This window comes from Pipra filicauda, unplaced genomic scaffold (assembly GCF_003945595.2).
Source record: "Pipra filicauda isolate LSUMZ 115617 unplaced genomic scaffold, ASM394559v2 scaffold716_size133577_pilon, whole genome shotgun sequence".
In the NCBI taxonomy this organism is placed as follows: Eukaryota; Metazoa; Chordata; class Aves; order Passeriformes; family Pipridae; genus Pipra; species Pipra filicauda.
In genome coordinates, this window is record NW_024104883.1 from 1 (window position 1) to 21,120 (window position 21,120).

The 21,120-nt window shown below is 59.2% G+C and overlaps 1 protein-coding gene across 28 annotated transcripts; it reads left to right on the forward strand.

Annotated features, from left to right (window-relative positions):
• Positions 1-2,735: 2,735 nt before the first annotated feature.
• On the forward strand, positions 2,736-17,599 carry SELENOI (selenoprotein I). 28 transcript variants are annotated; one of them, XR_005566424.1, is made up of 11 exons: positions 2,736-2,839; positions 3,050-3,158; positions 5,276-5,350; positions 6,158-6,420; positions 8,997-9,105; positions 10,839-10,887; positions 11,286-11,466; positions 12,265-12,447; positions 14,161-16,329; positions 16,418-17,272; positions 17,362-17,599. XR_005566424.1 is itself a non-coding variant. In XM_039389213.1 (9 exons), exons 1-9 carry the CDS (start codon positions 2,810-2,812, stop codon positions 14,224-14,226), a joined length of 1,065 nt encoding a protein of 354 aa, XP_039245147.1. In that variant the 5' UTR covers positions 2,736-2,809. The 28 variants fall into 28 exon arrangements, 1 of the variants encoding a protein (XP_039245147.1); XR_005566426.1 differs by having other exon boundaries at positions 16,418-17,124; positions 17,155-17,599; XR_005566430.1 differs by having other exon boundaries at positions 16,418-17,095.
• Positions 17,600-21,120: the final 3,521 nt, after the last annotated feature.

Sequence of the window (21,120 nt, forward strand, 5' to 3'; positions counted from 1 at the left end):
TTGGTGTGTTCAGCTGGAGAGGAGGAGACTGAGGGGAGACCTGCAGCTTCTTCCTGAGGGGCAGCATGAATCCCTGCTCCCTGTGACCAGGGACAGGAGCCAGGGAACAGCTGGAGCTGTGTCAGGGCAGGGTCAGGTGGGATCTCAGGACAAGGTTCCTCCCCAGAGGAGGTTGGCACCAAACAGGCTCCCCAGGGAATGGTCACAGTCCTGAGGCTGCCACAGCTCAAGGAGTGTTTGGACAACACTCTGAGGGACAGGGTGGGATTGTTGGGGTGTCTGTGCAGGGCCAGGAGCTGGACCTGGTGATCCTTGTGGGTCCCTTCCAGCTGAGGATATTCCCTGATTCCGTGGTTGTATCAACAAACCTCTGCAGAGCAGCTGCCCCCTCCCTCAAGAAACGGGTCCTTCCAGCTCTTTGAGCTCTGCAGGAGAGGTGGGGATGTGTGTGGCCATGGGGAAAAGCTGCCTTTTGACTGTTACCCCCAGTCTTTGCAGGGAGAGGGGAAAGCTTCCCAAGACATGAGCCTGGAAAAGCTTCCCCGAGGTTCCTCAGGAGCACAGAGGCTCCGGAGCTTCCCCCGCCTCGCTCCGAGCCTCGCGTCTGTGTTCTTGTTCCAGGCTTGTTTTGGGGATAATGAGATTAAATCAGACCCTCCTCCTCCTCCCCTAACTAGTGGTTCAAATCCTATTAACCTCGCAAAGCGTTTGGAATTCTGCCTCCCAAAACTGCACTAAGCTGGGATGGAAATTCCTTGTGGCTTATCCCTCACCCCCCTACGGCCTCGGCCTCGGGGTTTGCTGCTGCTGGCTCTGCGGCTCCCGTGGGATGGCTGGCGTGGGGATGGAAGCTCCAGGGCTGAATCCCAGGGAGATGGACTGATCCGGCCTGGGGAGGGCAGGGAAGGGCTGGGAGGGGGCACGGAAATCCTCACCAAGGGTGGGATTCATCTCGTTGGGAACAAACACTGTGAGATGGGAGCCCGGCGGGAGCTGGTGCTCCTTCCTGGCCCTGGTGCCCCTTCCTGGCCCTGGTGCTCCTTCCTGGCCCTGGTGCCCCTTCCTGGCCCTGGTGCTCCTTCCTGGCCATGGTGCCCCTTCCTGGCCATGGTGCCCCTTCCTGGCCCTGCTGCCTTTCCTGGCAGGTGTCACTTGGCCCTTTCCCACCACTTTGTCCCCAGCTTTGGAAACGGACAGGCTGCTTCCAGGGAAAAGGGGGTTTGTGGGCGAGGAGAGGAGCAACCCCTGGGTGCAGTGATGGGGCAGGATCAGGGCCACGGGCTGGGTGGGGACACAGAGCTGCTACCTGGGCAGGGGCCTCCTTTTACCAGCCAGACCAAACTTGGGACCTGCTGGAGAGAGTCCAGAGGAGGCCGCGGAGATGCTGCCAGGGCTGGAGCCCCTCTGCTCTGGAGTCAGGCTGGGAGAGCTGGGGGGGCTCAGCTGGGGAAGGGAAGGCTCCAGGGAGACCTTGGAGCCCCTTCCAGGGCCTAAAGGGGCTCCAGGAGAGCTGGAGAGGGACTGGGGACAAGGCCTGGAGGGACAGGACACAGGGAATGGCTGCCCAGTGCCAGAGGGCAGGGAGAGATGGGAGATTGGGAAGGCTGGGAGGGGGGGAGGCCCTGGCCCAGGCTGCCCAGAGAAGCTGTGACTGCCCCTGGATCCCTGGAAGTGTCCAAGGCCAGGCTGGACAGGGCTTGGAGCAGCCTTGGCTAGTGGAAGATGTCCCTGCCTAAGGCAGGGGGTGGCAGTGGATGAGGTTTCAGCTCCCTCCCCACCCAGACCAGTCTGGGATTCTGTGCTGGGACTGGACTCGAGCAGGTGCCCCTGCTGGGGACCGGGGGGGGGGGGGGGTTGCCCCAACCACAGGGAGCCGAGGAGTTCCATAGGCTGTGGAATTTCCTTGGGATTCTTATCAAAGTGTTTCCTGGGGAAGAGGACTTTAGCCAGGGAGATCTGTGTCAGAAGGGCTGTGGGAGCAGAGGACAGCTCGTGCTGCTCTCCAGAGCCAAAGGGTGTCCAGGTTTAACTCCCTGACTGGAGTTGTCTCACGCCTTGTCTCACCCTTTAATTTGCATTTCTGTTTTTATTCCCCCCCCCCACAAACACGCCCCGAGCACCTGAAATGTTGCAGAAGTGGTGGGATGAGGGGCAGGAGCTCTCCCTCCACGTTTTTCCCCACCCAGGCAGGGCAGAGCAGTTGGAGGCAGGTGCCTGGTGAAGGATCAGCATCTTCTCCTTGCCTCGTGTCCGGCTCAGAGAGCTGGAGCTGACACTTCCAAAGGCTGGAGGGTCGGTGGGTGAGCACCAGGAGTGCCCTGGGTGCTCCATGCAGGGTCTCAGGGGGCTTTTTGGGATGTTCACACTGTTTTTGGGGAGACCCCACCCTTGACCCAAGTGCTGTTGCAGTGCCAAGACTCGGGTGGTTTTTGTCCTCGTGGAAAGCTCAGTATTCCTGGAACAGCAGTGATGGGACAAGGAGTAATGGATACAGATTGCAAGAGGGGAAATTTAGGTTGGATGCTGGGAAGAAATTCTGTACTGTGAGGGTGGTGAGGCACTGGAACAGGATTGTGGATGCCCCAAGTCTGGAAGTGTTCCAGGCCAGGGTGGATAAGTGGGATAGCAGGAGTTGTCCCCGCCCATGGTGGAGGGGTTGGGACCAGATGATCCTTAAGGTCCCTTCCACCCCCTGTGATTCCGGATCTCTGGCCTTTCCCGTGTGTTTCTGAGCCCTGACCTGTGGCTTTGTTTCCTCTGTGGTTCCCAGTACAGCGCCGTGGACAGCAACCCCCTGTCCCTGTACGTGATGCATCCCTTCTGGAACACCATCGTCAAGGTGAGCCCCGCCAGCCGCCTCTGGGACACCCTCAGCTGCCTCCTTTGGGGTGCCCTGAGCCCCCAGGGGCTGCCTGCAGCCTGCCCTGAGTCCCTGCATCCCATCCTGCTGCTCGGGATGCTCGGGATGCTCCGGACGGTGTCCCCGCAGCACGTGCTCCCTCGCCCGTGGTTTAAGGAGTTCCTCTGTTCTTTTGCTGCTTCCCCACAGATCTTCCCCACCTGGCTGGCCCCAAACTTGATCACCTTCTCTGGCTTCCTGCTCCTTGTCTTCAACTTCTTCCTCATGGCGTACTTCGACCCGGACTTCTACGCCTCCGGTAAGGCCGCGCGTTCCCGGGGGGATGTGGATCTGCCACTGGATGTGCTGGGAATTCCAGAGCGTGTGGGGGAAGCCCCTGGGTCTGGGCCTTCCCAAGTGATGGGACAGAGCAGGGGGTTGAACCCACTGGGGCTTCCTGAGCAAGACTTGTCTGGGTACAACACCTTCCCTCCAGCTGCCAGAGGAGTGAGCTCCTGGCGTCAGGTGGGAGAGGGAGGAGCAAACAGCTGGAATCTTGGGCAGGAATGGGCTCATCCTACAGAGGGAGGAGCAAACAGCTGGAATCTTGGGCAGGAATGGGCTCATCCTACAGAGGGAGGAGCAAACAGCTGGAATCTTGGGCAGGAATTGGCTCTTCCTACAGAGCAGACAACAACCCGGTGCCCTTGTTTTCAAATCACAGGGTGACGTGGGAAGCGCTGCTTCCCTGGAACCAGCAGCCTCGTTCCTCACATCCCTGCTTGCTGCCCTCTTGCAAAACACTCCACCCCTGCAGACCAACCAGGCCAAATCCTCCTCCTCAGCCTCCCTGTTCACAGCTTTGAGCTTTCCAACGCTGCCTGTGATTCCAAAGGCTCGGTTGTCCCTTCCCTCGTGGCAGAATCCCAGGGAAGGGGTTACAGCAGGATAACTCTCTGTGGATCCCTCTGTGTGTTTTTTCTCCCTCTGCCCCTGCCAGGGTTGGGTTGGGTTGCTCTGGAGAGTTCATTCTTGTTCTTCTGAAGCTGGGCCCCTCATCAAAACACAGTTAAGTGGGAAGATCCTGGTTTCTGGGGATTGCCTTTGTTGGTGGGTGGGTGAGTCCAGGCTGTCGAGAGCTCGGGTGGCATCAGGGGCTGTTTGCCAAGATTTGGGTCGTGTTTGGTCCTTGGGCCATGGAGGAAAAGCTGACAGTAGGTCAAGGGGAGGATCCCCAGGACATCAGACATCCAGAATCGTGGAATTATAGAATGGTTTGTCTTGGAAGGGACCTTCAAGGCCCTCCAGTCCCACCCCCTGCCATGGGCAGGGACACCTTCCACTAGCCCAGGTTGCTCCAAGCCCCGTCCAACCTGGCCTTGGACACTTCCAGGGACCCAGGGGCAGCCACAGCTTCTCTGGGCCAACTTGTGCCAGCCCCTCCCCACCCTCACAGCCATGAATTCCTTCCCAATGTCCCATCTCTCCCTGCCCTCTGGCAGCAGGAAGCCAATTCCCCTTGTCCTGTCCCTCCATCCCTTGTCTCAAGTCCCTCTCCAGCTCTCCTGGAGCCCCTTTAGGCTCTGGAAGGATCTCTGAGATCTCCTCAGAGCCTTCCCTTCTCCAGGTGACCCCCCCCAGCTCTCCTAGCATCTCAAAAATTGGCTTTGGAGGGGTGGTGACGCTCTTGCTTTGGGGCCCTTTTTCATCCATGTTTTGCACGTCCCTCTTGGAAAGAGAACCTTTCCTTGTGCTGATGGAGCCTCCAGAGCCTTGTGCCTTCCCTCCTCCTGGGATGGCTTTGTGGGCGTGACCCTCTGCTTGCTGCTGGGAAGGCACCATCCTGCTGCCCTGAGGAAACAGGGAGTGGCATTCCAAGGAATCACTGCTCCTTCAGGAGACCTCCCTGTGCCCTCCCCGCTGTTTTCCAGCGCCCCTTGGGCTCCCTGGCCGTGCTGGGTCCCTGCCAGGGCCGTGCTGCAGGAGGTGGGGGTGCCATGAAAGAGCAGCTCCTTTTCCATTAGAGGGATGGGACTGGAGACTGGGCAGGGAATCCTGGCACGGAGACCGGGAATTGCCACATCCCAGAGAGGCTCCACCTGATGCTCCACCAGCGAGGGATCGAGGAGAGTCCCCTGCACACAACTCCGTGGTGCTGCAGTGGGGCTACGGAACTCGCCCCAGTTCTTAGAGCCTGTGATTTTTGGGGATCTGGGGACAGAGGAGAAGTTAAATCCTGGAAGGAAAATTCCTCAGTGTCCTGGTTTCGTGAGCTGTTGTGGAGCAGCTCAGCCATCACATCCCGAAAAGTTCACATCCCGGTTTCACTGAGTTGTGCAGGTGCTTTGCTTGGTCCTGGGGCCTCTTGGGCCAAAACAAACCCCCCTGGGAGCTCGTCCTGAGCTGTCCTGACTCGGCTCTGTCTGATCCCTGCAGCTCCTGACCACCAGCACGTTCCCAACGGAGTGTGGATCGTTGTGGGGCTCCTCAACTTCATGGCCTACACGTTAGGTAAGAGTGTTCCTGCTGGGCTGTGCTCACCTGGTCGTGCTGTGGCTGCGTGTCACCCGGTCTCTGAGCCCCCTGGGAAATGTTGGATTCTGTCTCCCGCCAGGCACTGATCCAGCTGCTCCTGGGTCTGCTGGAGCAGCTTCTGGGAGCTGCTTTGCAAAGTGGAGAGAAGGAAGTTGTCCCAGAGCAGCAGATGAGGAAAGGAGGAAACTGGAACCAAGACAAATTTGAGATAAATTGTGAAATCCTGTCTTGGGTCTGCTTTAAATAGTCAGGAATCACAGAATGGTTTGGGTTGGAAGGGACCTTAAAGCTCATCCAGTGCCACCCCCTGCCATGGGCAGGGACACCTTCCACTAGCCCAGGTTGCCCCAAGCCCTGTCCAGCCTGGCCTGGGACACTTCCAAGGATCCAGGGGCAGCCACAGCTTCTCTGGGAATTCCAGCCCAGCTCCTCCCCACCCTCCCAGCCAGGAATCCCTTCCCCATCTCCCATCTCTCCCTGCCCTCTGGCACTGGGATCCATTCCCTGTGTCCTGTCCCTCCAGGCCTTGTCCCCAGTCCCTCTCCAGCTCTCCTGGAGCCCCTTTAGGCTCTGGAAGGGGCTGCTTTAAGGAATACAGAGGAAATACAAGGCACTAAACGTAACCTTGTCAGCCTGTTGCATTTCCAGCCTCCCGTGGATCGGGGTGGGTGGGAATCCCACTCCCCACTCCCACCGGAGGGTGGGAGCGGTGGCAGCCGCTGCCCCCTGTGCTTTGTGTGTGGGTTGTCCAGGAGAACTGCCCCTTCCTTCTGCTCCTCCCAGATGGAGTGGACGGGAAGCAGGCGCGCCGGACCAACTCCAGCACCCCCCTGGGGGAGCTCTTCGACCACGGGCTGGACAGCTGGGCCTGCGTGTACTTCGTGGTGACCGTCTACTCCACCTTTGGCCGCGGCTCCACCGGCGTCAGCGTCTTCGTGCTCTACCTCCTGCTCTGGGTGGTCTTGTTCTCCTTCATCCTCTCCCACTGGGAGAAGTACAACACGGGCATTCTGTTCCTGCCCTGGGGATATGACATCAGCCAGGTGGTGAGTGCCCAGCCAGCCCCCCGGGTTGGGGTGTGCCCGCCCGCCACGGGGTGCGAGGGAGGAGCTGGCTCTGCTCCCCTCCAGAGCCTTGGCGGTCGTGGAATTTTCCCCTTGGAGGTGGACTCTCCGGGAAAACCGAGGTTTGAAGGGTGGGCACTGCCTTGTCTTTCCTCTCTCCCTGGTTCTCAGTGCGTGTTTTGGCCACCTGAAGTGTGGCTTCGGGCAGTTTCCTGCGTGGCACCGGTGTGGGTGAGTTCAAGGCTGGATGTTTGGGGTGCCCTTTGGTGCTATTGGGGCAGGTGCCAAAACCACAGCGGGGTTAATTGGCTCGTTAATTGCTGTGCCTGGAGCAAAGGGTCCCGGGGAGGTGCCCCCCCATACCCTGGTGCCTGGGCAGTGGGCGTTGAGACTGATGGTGAGGGACCCTCTGGGGTGTTGGGGTGTCCATCCCTCGTTAAGGAATTCTCTGCAGGGAGCTTTTTGTGATGACAGCTGGCATGAGACAGGTCCCCTGTATTGCTGGCAGTGCCTTCCACTCACCCAGGTTGCTCCAGGCCCTGTCCAACCTGGCCTTGAACAATTCCAGGGATGGGGCAACCACACGTTCTCTTGACAACCTGTGCCAGTGTTTTACCACCCTCATTGTAAAAAAGCCTCTTATATTTGATTACACCTGTTCTATTTATCTTCTGGCTCATCAGGTGCTGGGTGGGAAGTGCAACAAGCTGGAAGGAGAGTTCAGTGAATGCAGCTGCACTATAATAATTATAATAATCATCTCTCCTGGTAAAGGACTCCGGAGCTGAACCCCAGATAACTCTGAGCCCTTTCTCCACAAGTGTTGCTTAACGCCCGTGCTTTCGGCTCATGCCCCTTGCAGAAGGGCAGGGTGGAGGGCTGAGCTGCCCTGCAGCATGTTCCACCAGTTCAGGGGGGCTGGTAAAGCTGAAATATTCCCTGTGAGCCTTTGCCCTGTAATCCAGCAGCAGATGGATAAGAAACTGTCCCTGAGTGAACCCTCTGGGGTCACTGGAACTTGTGGTGTAAAACCTGTCACTGTGCTCGGGACATCTCGTGGGTTCTGGCTGAGCAAGGGCATCCTGGCTCCTGGTCCTGCCCTTCTCCAGGAATCACTGAGGCTGGAAAAGCCCTCTGAGACCATCGAGTCCAGCCATGCCCCAGCACTGCCCAGGCCACCACTGCCCCGTGTCCCCACGTGTCACATCCACAGGGATTTTAAATCCCACCAGGGATGGGGACTCCACCACTTCCCTGGGCACCTGTGCCAGGGCTGGACAGCCCTTTCCATCAAGGAATTGTCCCAATATCCCACCTGAGCCTCCCCTGGCACAGCCTGAGGCCGTTCCCTCTCCTCCTGTCCCTTGTTCCCTGGGAGCAGAGCCCGACCCCCCCCGGCTCCCCCCTCCTGTCAGGGGGTTGCAGAGCCAGAAGGTCCCCCCTGATCCCTCTTTTCTCCAGGCTGAGCCCCCCCAGCTCCCTCAGCCCCTCCTGCTGCTCCAGCCCCTTCCCAGCTCCCTTCCCTTCCCTGCCCACGCTCCAGCCCCTCCCTGTGTCTCCTGTGTGAGGGTCCCAGAGCTGCCCCAGCACTGGAGGTGCCCCAGCAGTGCCAGCACAGGGAGGGCACTGCCCTGGCCCTGCTGTCCCAGCAGTGCTGGCACAGGGACGGGCACTGCCCGATCCAATCCCTGCTCACTCTGATTACACCTCCTGCCTTGGGGGGGTTGTGAGTTTGTTTTATTTTCCTCCTTCCTGGGGTGGGTAGGGCTGAACGTGCCTTAGCAGAGCTGCCAGGTGGTGCCAGCCCAGGTACTCCCAGCTCACACTCTCCCAGCTCACACTCCCAGCTCACACACTCCCAGCTCACACTCTCCCAGCTCACACTCTCACACTCTCCCAGCTCACACACTCCCAGCTCACACTCCCAGCTCACACGCTCACACTCTCCCAGCTCACACTCTCACACCCTCCCAGCGCACACTCTCACACTCTCCCAGCTCACACACTCCCAGCTCACACGCTCCCAGCTCACACTCCCAGCTCACGCGCTCCCAGCTCACACGCCCCACAGCTCACACACCCGCAGCTCTACACTCTCAGCTCCACTCGCCCAGCTCACACTCTCCCAGCTCCACTCTCAGCTCACCTCTCAGCTCACACTCTCCACTCACACCGTCCCCAGCTCACACAACGCCACCGGCTCACACTCGCTCAGCTCACCCTCCCAGCTCACACTCTCAGCTCACACTCTCACACTCTCAGCTCACACTCTCCCAGCTCACACTCCCAGCTCACACTCCCAGCTCGCACTCTCAGCTCACACTCTCACACTCTCAGCTCACACTCTCCCAGCTCACACTCTCAGCTCACACTCTCCCAGCTCACACTCTCCCAGCTCACACTCTCCCAGCTCACACTCTCAGCTCACACTCTCCCAGCTCACACTCTCAGCTCACACTCTCCCAGCTCACACTCTCAACTCACACTCTCTCAGCTCACACTCTCCAGCCGTGCCCGTCGCGTTCCTCACGCCTGCCTGTCCTTGTGCTTTCTTTCAGACCATTTCAATTGTCTACATAGTGACAGCCTTTGTGGGAGTTGAGGCCTGGTATGCACCTTTCCTGTTTAATTTCTTATATAGAGACCTATTCACTGCAATGATTATTGGTAAGAAGCTCCATGTTGAAGCCTGTCTTTTAAACTGCCCCTTTTTACCCAAGCCGATGTTAATGCCGTGCTAACGCTGCTCTGTTTGCTGCCAGGGGAGCTGCTCTGGGCTGTTGTTGAGGTGACTAATGGAGGGTGTTCTCACAGCCTGCCCTTTCCCAGCCTTGCAAAACACTGCTGTCTCCTGCAGAGTTATTTTGGAGAGCTTAACTCCCGTCTGCCTGGGCTGCCTTCACACACCGGGGGAGCTCAGTTTGGTTGCAGTGAGAGCCGGGAGGGTTTAGGGGATAAAACCAGTGTGATAAAAGCAGGGTTTTGAGGGGATAAAGCCCCATGTGCAGGTGGGTGCTGGGACCTGGCACCCAGTGGGGCCTCCCCAGCCTTGGGCTGTTTTGGGGGGGTCAGGCCACTCTTGTTTTGCTGCCGTGGGGCTCCCTCACCCCAGAGCACAAACACTGCGTGGGAGGGACGTTGCAGCCCTGGAGGTGGGTGGGAGCTCTGCTGTGTGGGGATCCTGCCCTCCATCCACCCACCTGAGCATTGAACAATAACAGTAATAATCAAACTGAAATAAAAGCCCAGCCTATCTCTCCTGTGGTCAGTCCGAAGAAGCCGCTGCAAAGAGCAGAGCTGAGCTGACCTCGTTTAATGCCATTTGCCTCGTTCACAACCTCCTGCTCAGTTTATTTGCTGTGTTCTTTGTAATTACTTCGTTTCAAGTTAATTGCTGTGTTAAGTGTAGTGCCTGCACTTCTATCAGGTGGATGTTCTGAGCTTTCCTCTGGCAGCCGTGTAACTTCACATGTGAATAATAATAATGTGCTTTTCCAGTGTGAAAAATAGAGCCCAGTGCCCACAGACCCCATAACTTCACATGTGAATAATAAATGTGTTTTTGCAGTGTGAACAAGAGAGCCCAGTGCCCACAGGGGCAGGGTTTGGGGTAGGAGCTGGGTTATTAAAGCAGGAATATTTCCAGCTCTGTTAAAATACCTTGTGCTGGAAAAGCAGGGCGGGAGCTGTGCTGGGCTGTCATGGGTACAGCAGTTGATGGTTCTGGTTGGGGTGTAGATCTTTCAGTCATTCAGGTGGTTTGTATTGTTTTTCAAGTTATAATGACAACTTTTTGGCACTGTGGGCACTGGAAGTGTTTGCACACAGCTGGAGAAGCTGCAAACTGCCTTTGTTATGAAGACTGGAGCACGTCACTCGCGGAGTTTGCACTCGCCTCACGTCCCATTAGAACTGCGTTATAATTAAACTTTCTCCCTGTCTAAAGCACAATACCGGGCTCATTAATGCAGCTCTTTCAAATGGAAATGTCTTTAATTTATAGCAGACCTCAGTTTTAATTACAGCCCTTGGAGCAGAGGTAGGAGCACCTACTTCTGAACGTGCTGAGCCGCTCCAGGGGTGCCCTCGGGGCTGTTTTTTGTTGCAAGGCCCTCAAAGCAGGGCCTGGGCAGCTGCACGTGCAGGGGGCACATGAGGGACCCTCAAAGCAGGGCCTGGGCAGCTGCACATGCAGGGGGGACGTGAGGGACCCTCAAAGCAGGGCCTGGGCAGCTGCACATGCAGGGGGCACGTGAGGGACCCTCAAAGCAGGGCCTGGGCAGCTGCACATGCAGGGGGGACGTGAGGGACCCTCAAAGCAGGGCCTGGGCAGCTGCACGTGCAGGGGGCATGTGAGGGACCCTCTGCCAGGGCCCTGACGTGGCTCTGTTCTCTTCCAGCCTGTGCTCTCACTGTGACGCTGCCCATGAGCCTGTACAACTTCTACAAGTGAGTTTTTGGGATCCCAGGGTGGTTTGGGTGGGAAGGGACCTTAAATGAATCCAGTCCCACCCCCTGCCGTGGACAGGGACACCTCCCACCAGCCCAGGGTGCTCCAAGTCCCGTCCAGCCTGGCCTTGGACACTCCCAGGGATCCAGGGGCAGACACAGCTTCTCTGGCCAACCTAGGCCAGCCCCTCCCCACCCTCCCAGCCAGGAATCCCTTCCCAATCTCCCATCTCTCCCTGCCCTCTGGCAGTGGGATCCATTCCCTGTGTCCTGTCCCTCCAGGCCTTGTCCCCAGTCCCTCTCCAGCTCTCCTGGAGCCCCCTCAGGTATTTCCTGGAGGCAGGACCAGGGATCTCCCATTGATTCCATGTATTTTCGTTTCTTTCCTCGTGTTCCAGGGCCTATAAAAGCAACACCTTGAAGCACCACTCTGTGTATGAGATCCTGCTGCCCCTCGTGTCCCCGGTGCTGCTGTTCCTGCTCTGCACCACGTGGATCTTCCTGTCCCCCTCTGACATCCTGGAGGTCCAGCCCAGGCTCTTCTACTTCATGGTTGGAACAGCCTTTGCCAACATCTCTGTGAGCAGCCTTTGCTTTATGCTTGAGAAGCTGGAGAATTAGTTAAATTGAGTGTTCTCAGAGGCTCGTGCACCCTCTGTGCTGTGAGCAGCAAAGTGCTGATGGGAAGGGAGCTCCTGCTTCATTTTTGGGGGTAAATGTAAAAGGGCGGGGACTGATTTTTTGGTCAGAATCTGATCTAGCTGCATGTTCATAGATTTGCAGAATCCTTGAGGCTGGGAAGGGCTTTTAAGATCATCAGGTCAAGCCGATCCCCCAGCACTGCCCAGGCTGATCCACACTGAGCCATGTCCCCAAGTGCCACATCCACAGGGCTTTTAAATCCCGCTGGGGATGGGGCTTCACCACCTCCCTGGGCAGCTGTGCCAGGGCTGGGCAGCCCTTTCCATCAAGGAATTGTCCCAATATCCCACCTGCCCCTCCCCTGGCACAGCTGGAGGCCGTTCCCTCTCCTCCTGTCCCTCGTTCCCTGGCAGCAGAGCCCAATTCCCCCCCGGCTCCCCCCTCCTGTCAGGGGGTTGTGGGGCAGGAAAAGGTCCCTCCTGATCCCTCTTTTCTCTGGGATGAGCTCCCGCAGCTCCCTCAGACATTCCTGCTGCTCCAGCCCCTTCCCAGCTCCCTTCCCTTCCCTGCCCACGCTCCAGCCCCTCCCTGTGTCTCCTGTGTGAGGGTCCCAGAGCTGCCCCAGCACTGGAGGTGCCCCAGCAGTGCCAGCACAGGGACACCCCCCGTGCCCTGGGGACAGCACCCCGGGCCCCACGGACCCCAGCCCGTGCTGAGGCCGTGCCCTGTCCCCAGTGCCAGCTGATCGTGTGCCAGATGAGCAGCACGCGGTGCCGGCCCCTGCACTGGATGCTGCTGCCCATCGCGGCCGCGCTGCTGCTCGTCGCCTCGGGGCTGGCGGCCCACAGCGAGACGCTGCTGCTCTACCTGCTGACGGCCTTCCTCACCCTGGCACACATCCACTACGGCGTGCTCGTGGTACGTGGGCTCCTGGGGCCGCTGCTCCGCTGCCGGACGGGGCGGGGAATGGGGTGGGGAATGCGGGAGTGCGGGTGGGAACGGCCCGGGGGAGCTGCCCGGGGCTGCCTGGAGTGTGGGCTGGATCCCTGCAGGGTTGCGGGGGTCTGAGACCTGCTGTACCCCCGGGGCTGTGTCGTGGGAGCTGGAAACAAACCCTGGAATGCCGGGATGGTTTGGGTTGGGAGGGAACTTAAAGTCATCCGGTGCCACCCCCTGCCATGGGCAGGGACACCTCCCACCAGCCCAGCTTGCTCCAAGCCCCGTCCAACCTGGCCTTGGACACTTCCAGGGATCCAGGGGCAGCCACAGCTTCTCTGGGAATTCCAGCCCAGCTCCTCCCCACCCTCCCAGCCAGGAATTCCTTCCCCATCTCCCATCTCTCCCTGCCCTCTGGCAGTGGGAAGCCATTCCCTGTGTCCTGTCCCTCCAGCCCTTGTCCAAAGTTCTTTTCCAGCTCTCCTGGAGCCCCATCAGGCACTGGAAGGAGCTCTGAGGTCTCCCAGTGAGGTCTCCAAGGTGCTGGGAGAGCCAGGATGGAGGGGGGATGTCCCTGGTAGGGAAAGAGGGAACCCTGGAGCTGCAAGGCCACCTCCCCTGCTGTCAGGGCTGAGATCCAGGGATTTGCTCCTCTTGCTCTGCCTGAGTTTTGATCAAGAGGGAAAACAAACTTGTAGAAGACCCAAGTCCCATCAGGAATGCCCCAGGAAGCTGCTGAGGGCAAGGAAGGAGGACAAGCAACCCCGTGTCCCCTGCCAGGCTGGGGACACCCTCCTTGGGAAACCCCTTCTCCTGGGAAGTCCAGCTCCAACGTGGAGCCTCAGAGTGGAGTTCCAGCTGTAGTTCCAGCCAGGAATAACAGCCAGGTTGTCCTGTCTTTCCAGTCAGGGGAAAGAGGCTCCTGTGCAAGAAGGATTTGTGTAACTAAGAAGCTTAAAAGAAGTTTGGTCTTGGAATCACAGCTGGAGATGGGACTGACTGGGTGGGGAAATCCTCCTGCCCACCTTTGCCCATCCCCTCCCAGGAGCCTCCCAGAGACTGTTCCCCTCCTTCCCTCCCTCCAGATTTCTGGAGGCCCATCCGTCCCTTCTTCCAGGATAAAAGTCACTTGGAGCTGAAGAGCCTTTAAAGGCTTTTTGACTGGGGCATAACCCCAAACTGCTCCGAATTTGGGAGGGGTGATTAGGAACAAACCCTCTGTTCCCAGCTCAGCCTCCTTCCGCGGGAAGTACCCGGCCCCCAATTTGAATGGATCCAGGGATGGGTTTTTATATAGTAATCTGAGATATCAAATTAATTTCAGCAAAATAATGAAAGCAATGCTGGGAGGAGCAGAGAGGGAGCAGGGTAAAATGTGAGGGGGACATTCCTGCAAGCCTGGGCTCAGGGCAGCATTCCTGACCCCTGCCCCTCGGGAGGGCAGGAACAGCAGTGAGCCTGATTCCAGGGAGGCCAGGCTGTTCTCTGGGGAGGTGTGGGAAGGCAGCAGGGCTGCTCCCTGTGGAGCCAGTGCCTGGCCAGCCCCGACACCAGGGACACAGATCCGTGGGGAGCGTGCAGGGTGGGTGCAGGGGGTGGCAGGGACATGTTCCTGGGAGCAGGTCTGGCTCTCTGCCCTCTCCCCTCGGCCCTGCCAGCCTGGCTAACCCGTTCCTGTGTGTGCCCTGTCCCCAGGTGAGCCAGCTGAGCAGGCACTTCAACATCCGGCCCTTCTCCCTCAAGAAGCCCACCCCGGACTGACTAGGGCTGGAGGAGGAGAGAGTGGGCCTGCGCTCCGCAGAGGGACTGTAAATACCTGCTGCAAACCCCTGTAAATACTTCGGCCATCCCACAGACCCAGCCTCCTCCCCCTGGACGGGCACCAGGGCTGGGACACGCCGGGGACACTCCCACCCTCCTCCGGCACCGCAAAGGGGCTTCGCCTGGAGCTGGAGCAGGAGGAGCCTCCAGGTCACTGCTACTGTATCTGAGACCAGCTGAATGTTCCCAGGGAAACGTCCAACGCCGGCTCTTGCTCAGGTAAAGCTGGACGGGGATGCAAAGGCTTTACCTGAGCAAAGCCCCTCTGGGCCTGTCACCAAAACCAACACGGGGCTCGTTTCTCCCAGGTCGGGGGAACATCCTGGTGGTCGGGGGAGTTCCTGGCTGTCCCCAGCCCTGCTGGACAACCCTCGGCCTGGGCTGGTACCTCTGGGGCACATGGTGACAGCTCTCCCACGTTCTCTCCTGCCTTCCTGCATTTGGGCAAATATTGCACCTTTTTTAAGAGGGGGGGGAAAAAAAACCCAGACACACACAAAACTTGTAGTTAAATCCTGACTGATGGGGGGGGGAGGGCTTAAAAAGTTAGGTCTCAGTTTCCTGTAAGAGTGGGACTGTGGCTTCTGCCTGCCCTGCTCGAGCTGTGGGTGCCTGGGACCACATCTCAGCCACATCCCTGCCTGTCCGTGTGTGTTCCCAGTCCAGGAATGGGGTCTGGGCTCCCAGTGGCCACGGGAAGTGTCTGAGCCCACAGGGCTGAGCTCCCACGTCTTCCTCCCTCCCAGCAGGGCTGTGCTGTTGTGGTGGGCTCTGCGGGTCCTTGGCTGCCGGAGCCACCACTCCCAGGCACAGCCCAGCCCTTCCCACCAGCGCTTCCACCGCCCGGAGAAGCACCCGGAGCCTCGTGTTGGTTGTGTGTGCACCTTCAGAGCCCTCACTGGGGGGGAGGGTGTGGTGGGAACCCTCCCCAGTCCCACTGTCTCCTCGTCCCCAGCGGCCGCGTGTCTCATCCAGGGATCTCTTTGTTTACTGTCCGCTTGTCCAAGACGTGTGTGCGTTGATCTGACTTTTTTAATTTGTGTTTATGATTGAGTTCGAGTGGGGTGGTGAAGACTGAATGCTGATTTTCTTTTCCTGTTGGCTTGATTTAATGCAGACCTGTGCTTGAATGAAGAGTGTAGCTTAAAGCCAGGCTCTGGAAAGGCTGCATCCGGAAGCGAACAAGCACAGCAGATAGTGCAGGTGTAACTGCCATGGGAACAAAGTCCTTCAGACTCTGATTACTGTGCAACGTGGGGCACAACAGCCTGGTCAGGGCGTTTTCCTTCTGCAGGAGGAGGCTCCTGCTGCTCTAGGAAACCTCCAACGTGTGAGTTACAGCAGCGAGTAACTGCTGTCTGATGGGTTTGCTTTTGTAAATTGGAATCACTGTCACGCAGGAGACGAGACTTGAAACCCTGAGGTTGAGCTCGTGAGTTCGTGGGGCTCAACTCGGGGCCACTTGGTCACCCCTTGGTCGGCCCACGGTCACATGGTGCGGCCTGTGAGGAGCAACTGGGGCCTCCCCCAGGGCTGAGGAGTGAGCAGGTACCTCCTGAGGGCTGAGGAACAAACAGGTACCTCCCCCTGGGCTGAGGGATGAGCAGGTACCTCCTGAGGGCTGAGGAACAAACAGGTACCTCCCCCAGGGCTGAGAATGAACAGGTACCTCCCCCTGGGCTGAGAATGAACAGGTACCTCCCCCAGGGCTGAGAATGAACAGGTACCTCCCCCTGGGTTGAGAATGAACAGGTACCTCCCCCTGGGTTGAGGGATGAACAGGTACCTCCCTCTGGGCTGAGAATGGACAGGTACCTTCCCCGGGGCTGAGGAGTGAACAGGTACCTCCCCCAGGGCTGAGAATGAACAGGTACCTCCCCCAGGCTGAGGGATGAACAGGTACCTCCCCCAGGGCTGAGGAATGAGCAGGTACTTCCTGAGGGCTGAGAATGAACAGGTACCTCCCCCAGGGCTGAGAATGAACAGGTACCTCCCTGGGCTGAGGAGTGAGCAGGTACCTCCTGAGGGCTGAGGAATGAGCAGGTACCTCCCCCAGGGCTGAGGAACAGACAGGTACCTCCCCCCGGGCTGAGAATGAACAGGTGCCTCTCCCAGGGCTGAGAATGAACAGGTACCTCCCCCTGGGCTGAGGAACAAACAGGTACCTCCCCCAGGGCTGAGCAGTGAGCAGGTACCTCCTGAGGGCTGAGGAACAAACAGGTACCTCCCCCTGGGCTGAGGAATGAGCAGGTACCTCCCCCTGGGCTGAGGAACAAACAGGTACCTCCCCCAGGGCTGAGAATGAACAGGTACCTCCCCCTGGGCTGAGGGATGAACAGGTACCTCCCCCTGGGTTGAGAATGAACAGGTACCTCCCCCTGGGTTGAGGGATGAACAGGTACCTCCCTCTGGGCTGAGAATGGACAGGTACCTTCCCCGGGGCTGAGGAGTGAACAGGTACCTCCCCCAGGCTGAGGGATGAACAGGTACCTCCCTGGGCTGAGGAGTGAGCAGGTACCTCCTGAGGGCTGAGGAATGAGCAGGTACCTCCCCCAGGGCTGAGCAGTGAGCAGGTACCTCCCCCAGGGCTGAGGAACAGACAGGTACCTCCTCCCTGGGCTGAGGAGTGAGCAGGTACCTCCTCCAGGGCTGAGGAGTGGGCAGGTACCTCCTCAGGGCTGAGAATGAACAGGTACCTCCCCCTGGGCTGAGAATGAACAGGTGACTCCCCCTGGGCTGAGGAGTGAGCAGGTACCTGCTGAGGGCTGAGGAACAAACAGGTACCTCCCCCTGGGCTGAGAATGAACAGGTACCTCCCCCAGGGCTGAGAATGAACAGGTACCTCCTCCAGGGCTGAGGAACAGACAGGTACCTCCCCCAGGGCTGAGAATGAACAGGTACCTCCTCCCTGGGCTGAGGAGTGAGCAGGTACCTGCTGAGGGCTGAGGAACAAACAGGTACCTCCCCCAGGGCTGAGAATGAACAGGTACCTCCTCCCTGGGCTGAGGAGTGAGCAGGTACCTGCTGAGGGCTGAGGAACAAACAGGTACCTCCCCCAGGGCTGAGAATGAACAGGTACCTTCCCCAGGGCTGCCACCCATCGTGGGAGGCTCTGGATGTCCGTGGGAGGCTCTGGATGTCCATGGGAGGCTCTGGCTGTCCGTGTGCTCACGTGTCCATGTGGCTGCGACGTGGCCGGGAAAGGGGGCGGGTGGTTTTCAGAGTTTATTTAATATAAAGTCCCTTCCTCCCATCCCTTTTACTGATGTTGTACAGAGAAAAAAAAAAAAAAAACCCTCGGTGGGCAAATGAACCAGGCTGCACTTGAGTTTCTGGCTGTTTAATGTTGTTCACTGAAACATAATTATGGAGATAAATTTCAGTGCCGCTCGCCCGGGAATCGGAGGGAACCTTAAACTGGGACACACTTCCCTGGGACACGGTTGGATGGCAGAGCGTGGGGGTTGGATGGTTTCCTGTTTAGTTGTGTGTTTGCAGGGCCAGGGGAGGACTGAGCTGTTCCCTCTGGGCTCCCAAACCCGGCCCTTGCCTGGTCCTGGCTCTTCCCACGGGCATGGCTGGGCCCGCAGGACTGGGATGCTGCTGGTGCTGGGAGGAGTTGTCTGAGCTCAAACCTCAGTGTGTAGGAGAAACATCTCTCTCCCGAGCTGGAACTGCTTCCTCTGCACAGGCTTTGTCTCTGGGCAGTCCTGGCCTTTTGGTGCCTTAATTGATTGCACCTTGACACTAAAAAAAAAAGTCTCCTTAAATCAGTGCTGGGTTGGGCTGTTTGTCCCTGGTGCCACCAGAGCAGGGAGGGAGCAGAGCCCACCTCAGTGATCTGTGCTGCTGAGGAGGGGGAGTTCTCCTTGGCCTGGTGGAAATCCAGTGATTTCTGCCCCTGGATCCTGAGAGGGGAATGGAAACGAACAGAGAGCAAAGCCCGTGGGCAGGGTGGGGTGTGGCAGCTGAGGAACAACCCATTTATCCATCGCTCTGGTGTTGGGTCTGAAGGATAAACGTGTTCCTGGGTAACAGCTCCTGAGGGGGATGTCCCAGGGGGGAGGTCACTGGCTGGGCTCTGTCCTCCCCAAGGGATGTGCTCCTGGGGATGGAGGGCACCTGTCCTGGCTCCTCAACTCCTCAGCTGACCTGTGCTGTCTGGTCCTCCAGGGATAATGTTAGTTCAGGTTGCTCCAAGCCTTGGACGCTTCCAGGGATCCAGGGGCAGCCACAGCTTCTCTGCCCAACCTGGGCCAGGGCCTCCCCACCCTCATAGCCCAGAATCCCTTCCCAATCTCCCATCTCTCCCTGCCCTCTGGCAGTGGGAAGCCATTCCCTGTGTCCTGTCCCTCCATCCCTTGTCCCCAGTCCCTCTCCAGCTCTCCTGGAGCCCCTGGATGGGACTTGGCAGCCGCCTCTTCTCACAAACGTCAGGCACCTGAGCCAGGGGCTCTGCCAGAGCCGGGAGCAGCGCTGGGAGCGGGAGCTCCTGAGGCTCTGGGAGCACCTTCCAGCTCCTTCAGCAGGGCTGATGTCACCTCCTGGCACATCGAGGACCTGCCGCAGGGACTCGGAGCTGTCCTGATCTCGGGTCAGCTCTGGGAGGCCCCTAAACTCTTCTCCTCCAAGCCTGCTTGGGATAGACGTGGACAATCCCTAGGGAAGCAGTGCTTTTGGGAAACCAGCCTTGGCTGCTCCTGCCTTTGGCACCTGGGCTGTGTCAGAGCAGGGCCTGAGGTGACACCGAGGCTGCTCTTGGTGGGACAGGGAGAGGACAAGAGGGAACGGCCTCCAGCTGTGCCAGGAGAGGGTCGGGTTGGATATTGGGAACAATTCCTTCCTGGAAGGGGCTGTGCAGCCCTGGCACAGCTCCCCAGGGCAGGGGGGAGTCCCCATCCCTGCAGGGATTTAAAAGCCCCGTGGAGGTGGCCCTTGGGGACACGGGTGAGGGGTGGCCTGGGCAGGGCTGGGGGAGTAGTTGGGCTCGATGGACTCTGAGGGTTTTTCCAACCCAAATTATCGGTGATGACAATGGGAGCTCTTTGCTTGTGGAAAAGGGTCACTGCTGGTGTGTAGAGGACCCTTTGGCCCACCCGGGTGTGGTCAGACCTGCCTTGGGAGGTCTCTGGGCTGGTCTCCAGGGGAGTGGCCGGGGCGTCCCTGCCCCAGGTTCTCAGGAATTCGCTGCTCACCCTCCCAGTGTCGTTCATCCGGTCAGAGCTGGGGCCGTGCTCCAGGCTGGACACTTCAAAATCCACCCCCCTCCCTCCCCGTCTCCCAGCAGGGACACTGCCCTGCCCCTGTCCCCCGGAGTGGACGCTGTCCCTGTCCCCTGGCAGAGCCCTGATGGCTCTCCCCGAGCCCCGGCTCCGGGGGTTCAGGTACTGCCGTGGGTGTGGAGTCCGGTCCGTTCGATGCTATTACTGAAATATTTATTGTGTTTGAACCAAACGAAAAAACTATTAAAGATCAGTAAAGAATAAAATTTTCCACGCCTTTTACGGGTTTTTGTCTTTCCTTTCTGCTGAACGTGCTGAGGGTGGAGGTGCAGCAGGGAAGGGGCTGGAGGGCAGCGGGTACAGGTGGATTCCTACAATGACAGGGTGGTCGGGGGGGGGGAAGGGACCTTAAAGACCATCTCATTCCATGGGCAGGGACACCTTCCACTAGCTCAGGTTGCTCCAACCTGGCCTTTCCCCTTGTCCTGTCCCTCCAGGCCTTGTCCCCAGTCCCTCTCCAGCTCTCCTGGAGCCCCTTTAGGCTCTGGAAGGGGCTCCAAGGTCTCCCTGGAGCCTTCCCTTCCCCAGCTGAGCCCCCCCAGCTCTCCCAGCCTGGCTCCAGAGCAGAGGGGCTCCAGCCCTGGCAGCATCTTTGCAGGACTGGGAGCAGCCCCAGCCGGGCTGGGGAACGTCAGAGCAGCCCGTGTGACCCGGGGTGGCAGCGGGGACAGGGATCCCGGGTGAAGCTGTCCCGGGAGCGGCGGAGGCGGCTCCAGCCGGGTTGGCAGAGCCTTGGGCAGGACCCGAGAGCCCCGCGGCTGTGCCCGTGCCCTGCGCCGCGCTCTCTCCCCCCGGGATAAAGCCAAGGTGTGTTTAAGCGGTGCCCCGTCCTTTCTCAGCCGCTCCACGGCTTCCCCTAAGCGGATTGCTGCGGGAGGTGTAATGGAATTAAGGGATTCTCACCGACAATAGGTTTCGGAGCGCACCGGGCGCCGGCACCGCGGGCTTCGCTCCCACCTTCCCGCGGCTGGTTCCACCATCCCGGGCTGCTCCCGCTCCCCTAACGACTGCTCCCACTTTCCTGGGACTGCTCTTCCACCCTCCCGGGTTACTCCCACCTTCCCGGGCCGCTCCCGCCCTCCCAGGACTGCACTTACCTTCCCGGGGCTGCTTTCACTCTGCCGAGACTGCACTTTCCTTCCCGGGGCTAGTCCCGCCCTCCCACGGCTGGTCCCACCTTCCCGGGGCTGCTCCCACCTTCCCGGGGCTGCTCCCACCTTCTCGAGGTTACTCCCACCTTCCCGGGGCTGCCCTCTCCCTCCGGGGCTGTTCCCACTCTCCCGGGACTGCCCTGACCTTCCCGGGGTTGCTCCCACCTTTCGGGGCTGCTCCCACCCCCCTCCCGACACTCCTCCCTCTCTCCCGGGTTCCCCCCCCTTCCCTCCCGGCCTTCTTCCACCTTCCCGGGCTGCTCCCACTTTCCTGGGCTGCTCCCGCCCTCCGTTTGGACCCCGCACAGTTACAGGACGAAAGTACTCTGTAAGTTAATCTCTTTATTTTGGAACCATCGAACGAGGACTCGGCCCCCTCTGCCGGGCGAGAGGAGGATTTA

What these genes read in the sequence shown, in the direction of transcription:
- SELENOI (XM_039389213.1), top strand. Translation starts at nt 2,810, where the DNA reads ATGCATCCCTTCTGGAACACCATCGTCAAG. An exon ending in TCTGGAACACCATCGTCAAG is followed by an intron (nt 2,840 to 3,049) that starts GTGAGCCCCGCC and finishes GCTTCCCCACAG; the next exon opens with ATCTTCCCCACCTGGCTGGC. An exon ending in AGCCTGTACAACTTCTACAA is followed by an intron (nt 10,888 to 11,285) that starts GTGAGTTTTTGG and finishes CTCGTGTTCCAG; the next exon opens with GGCCTATAAAAGCAACACCT.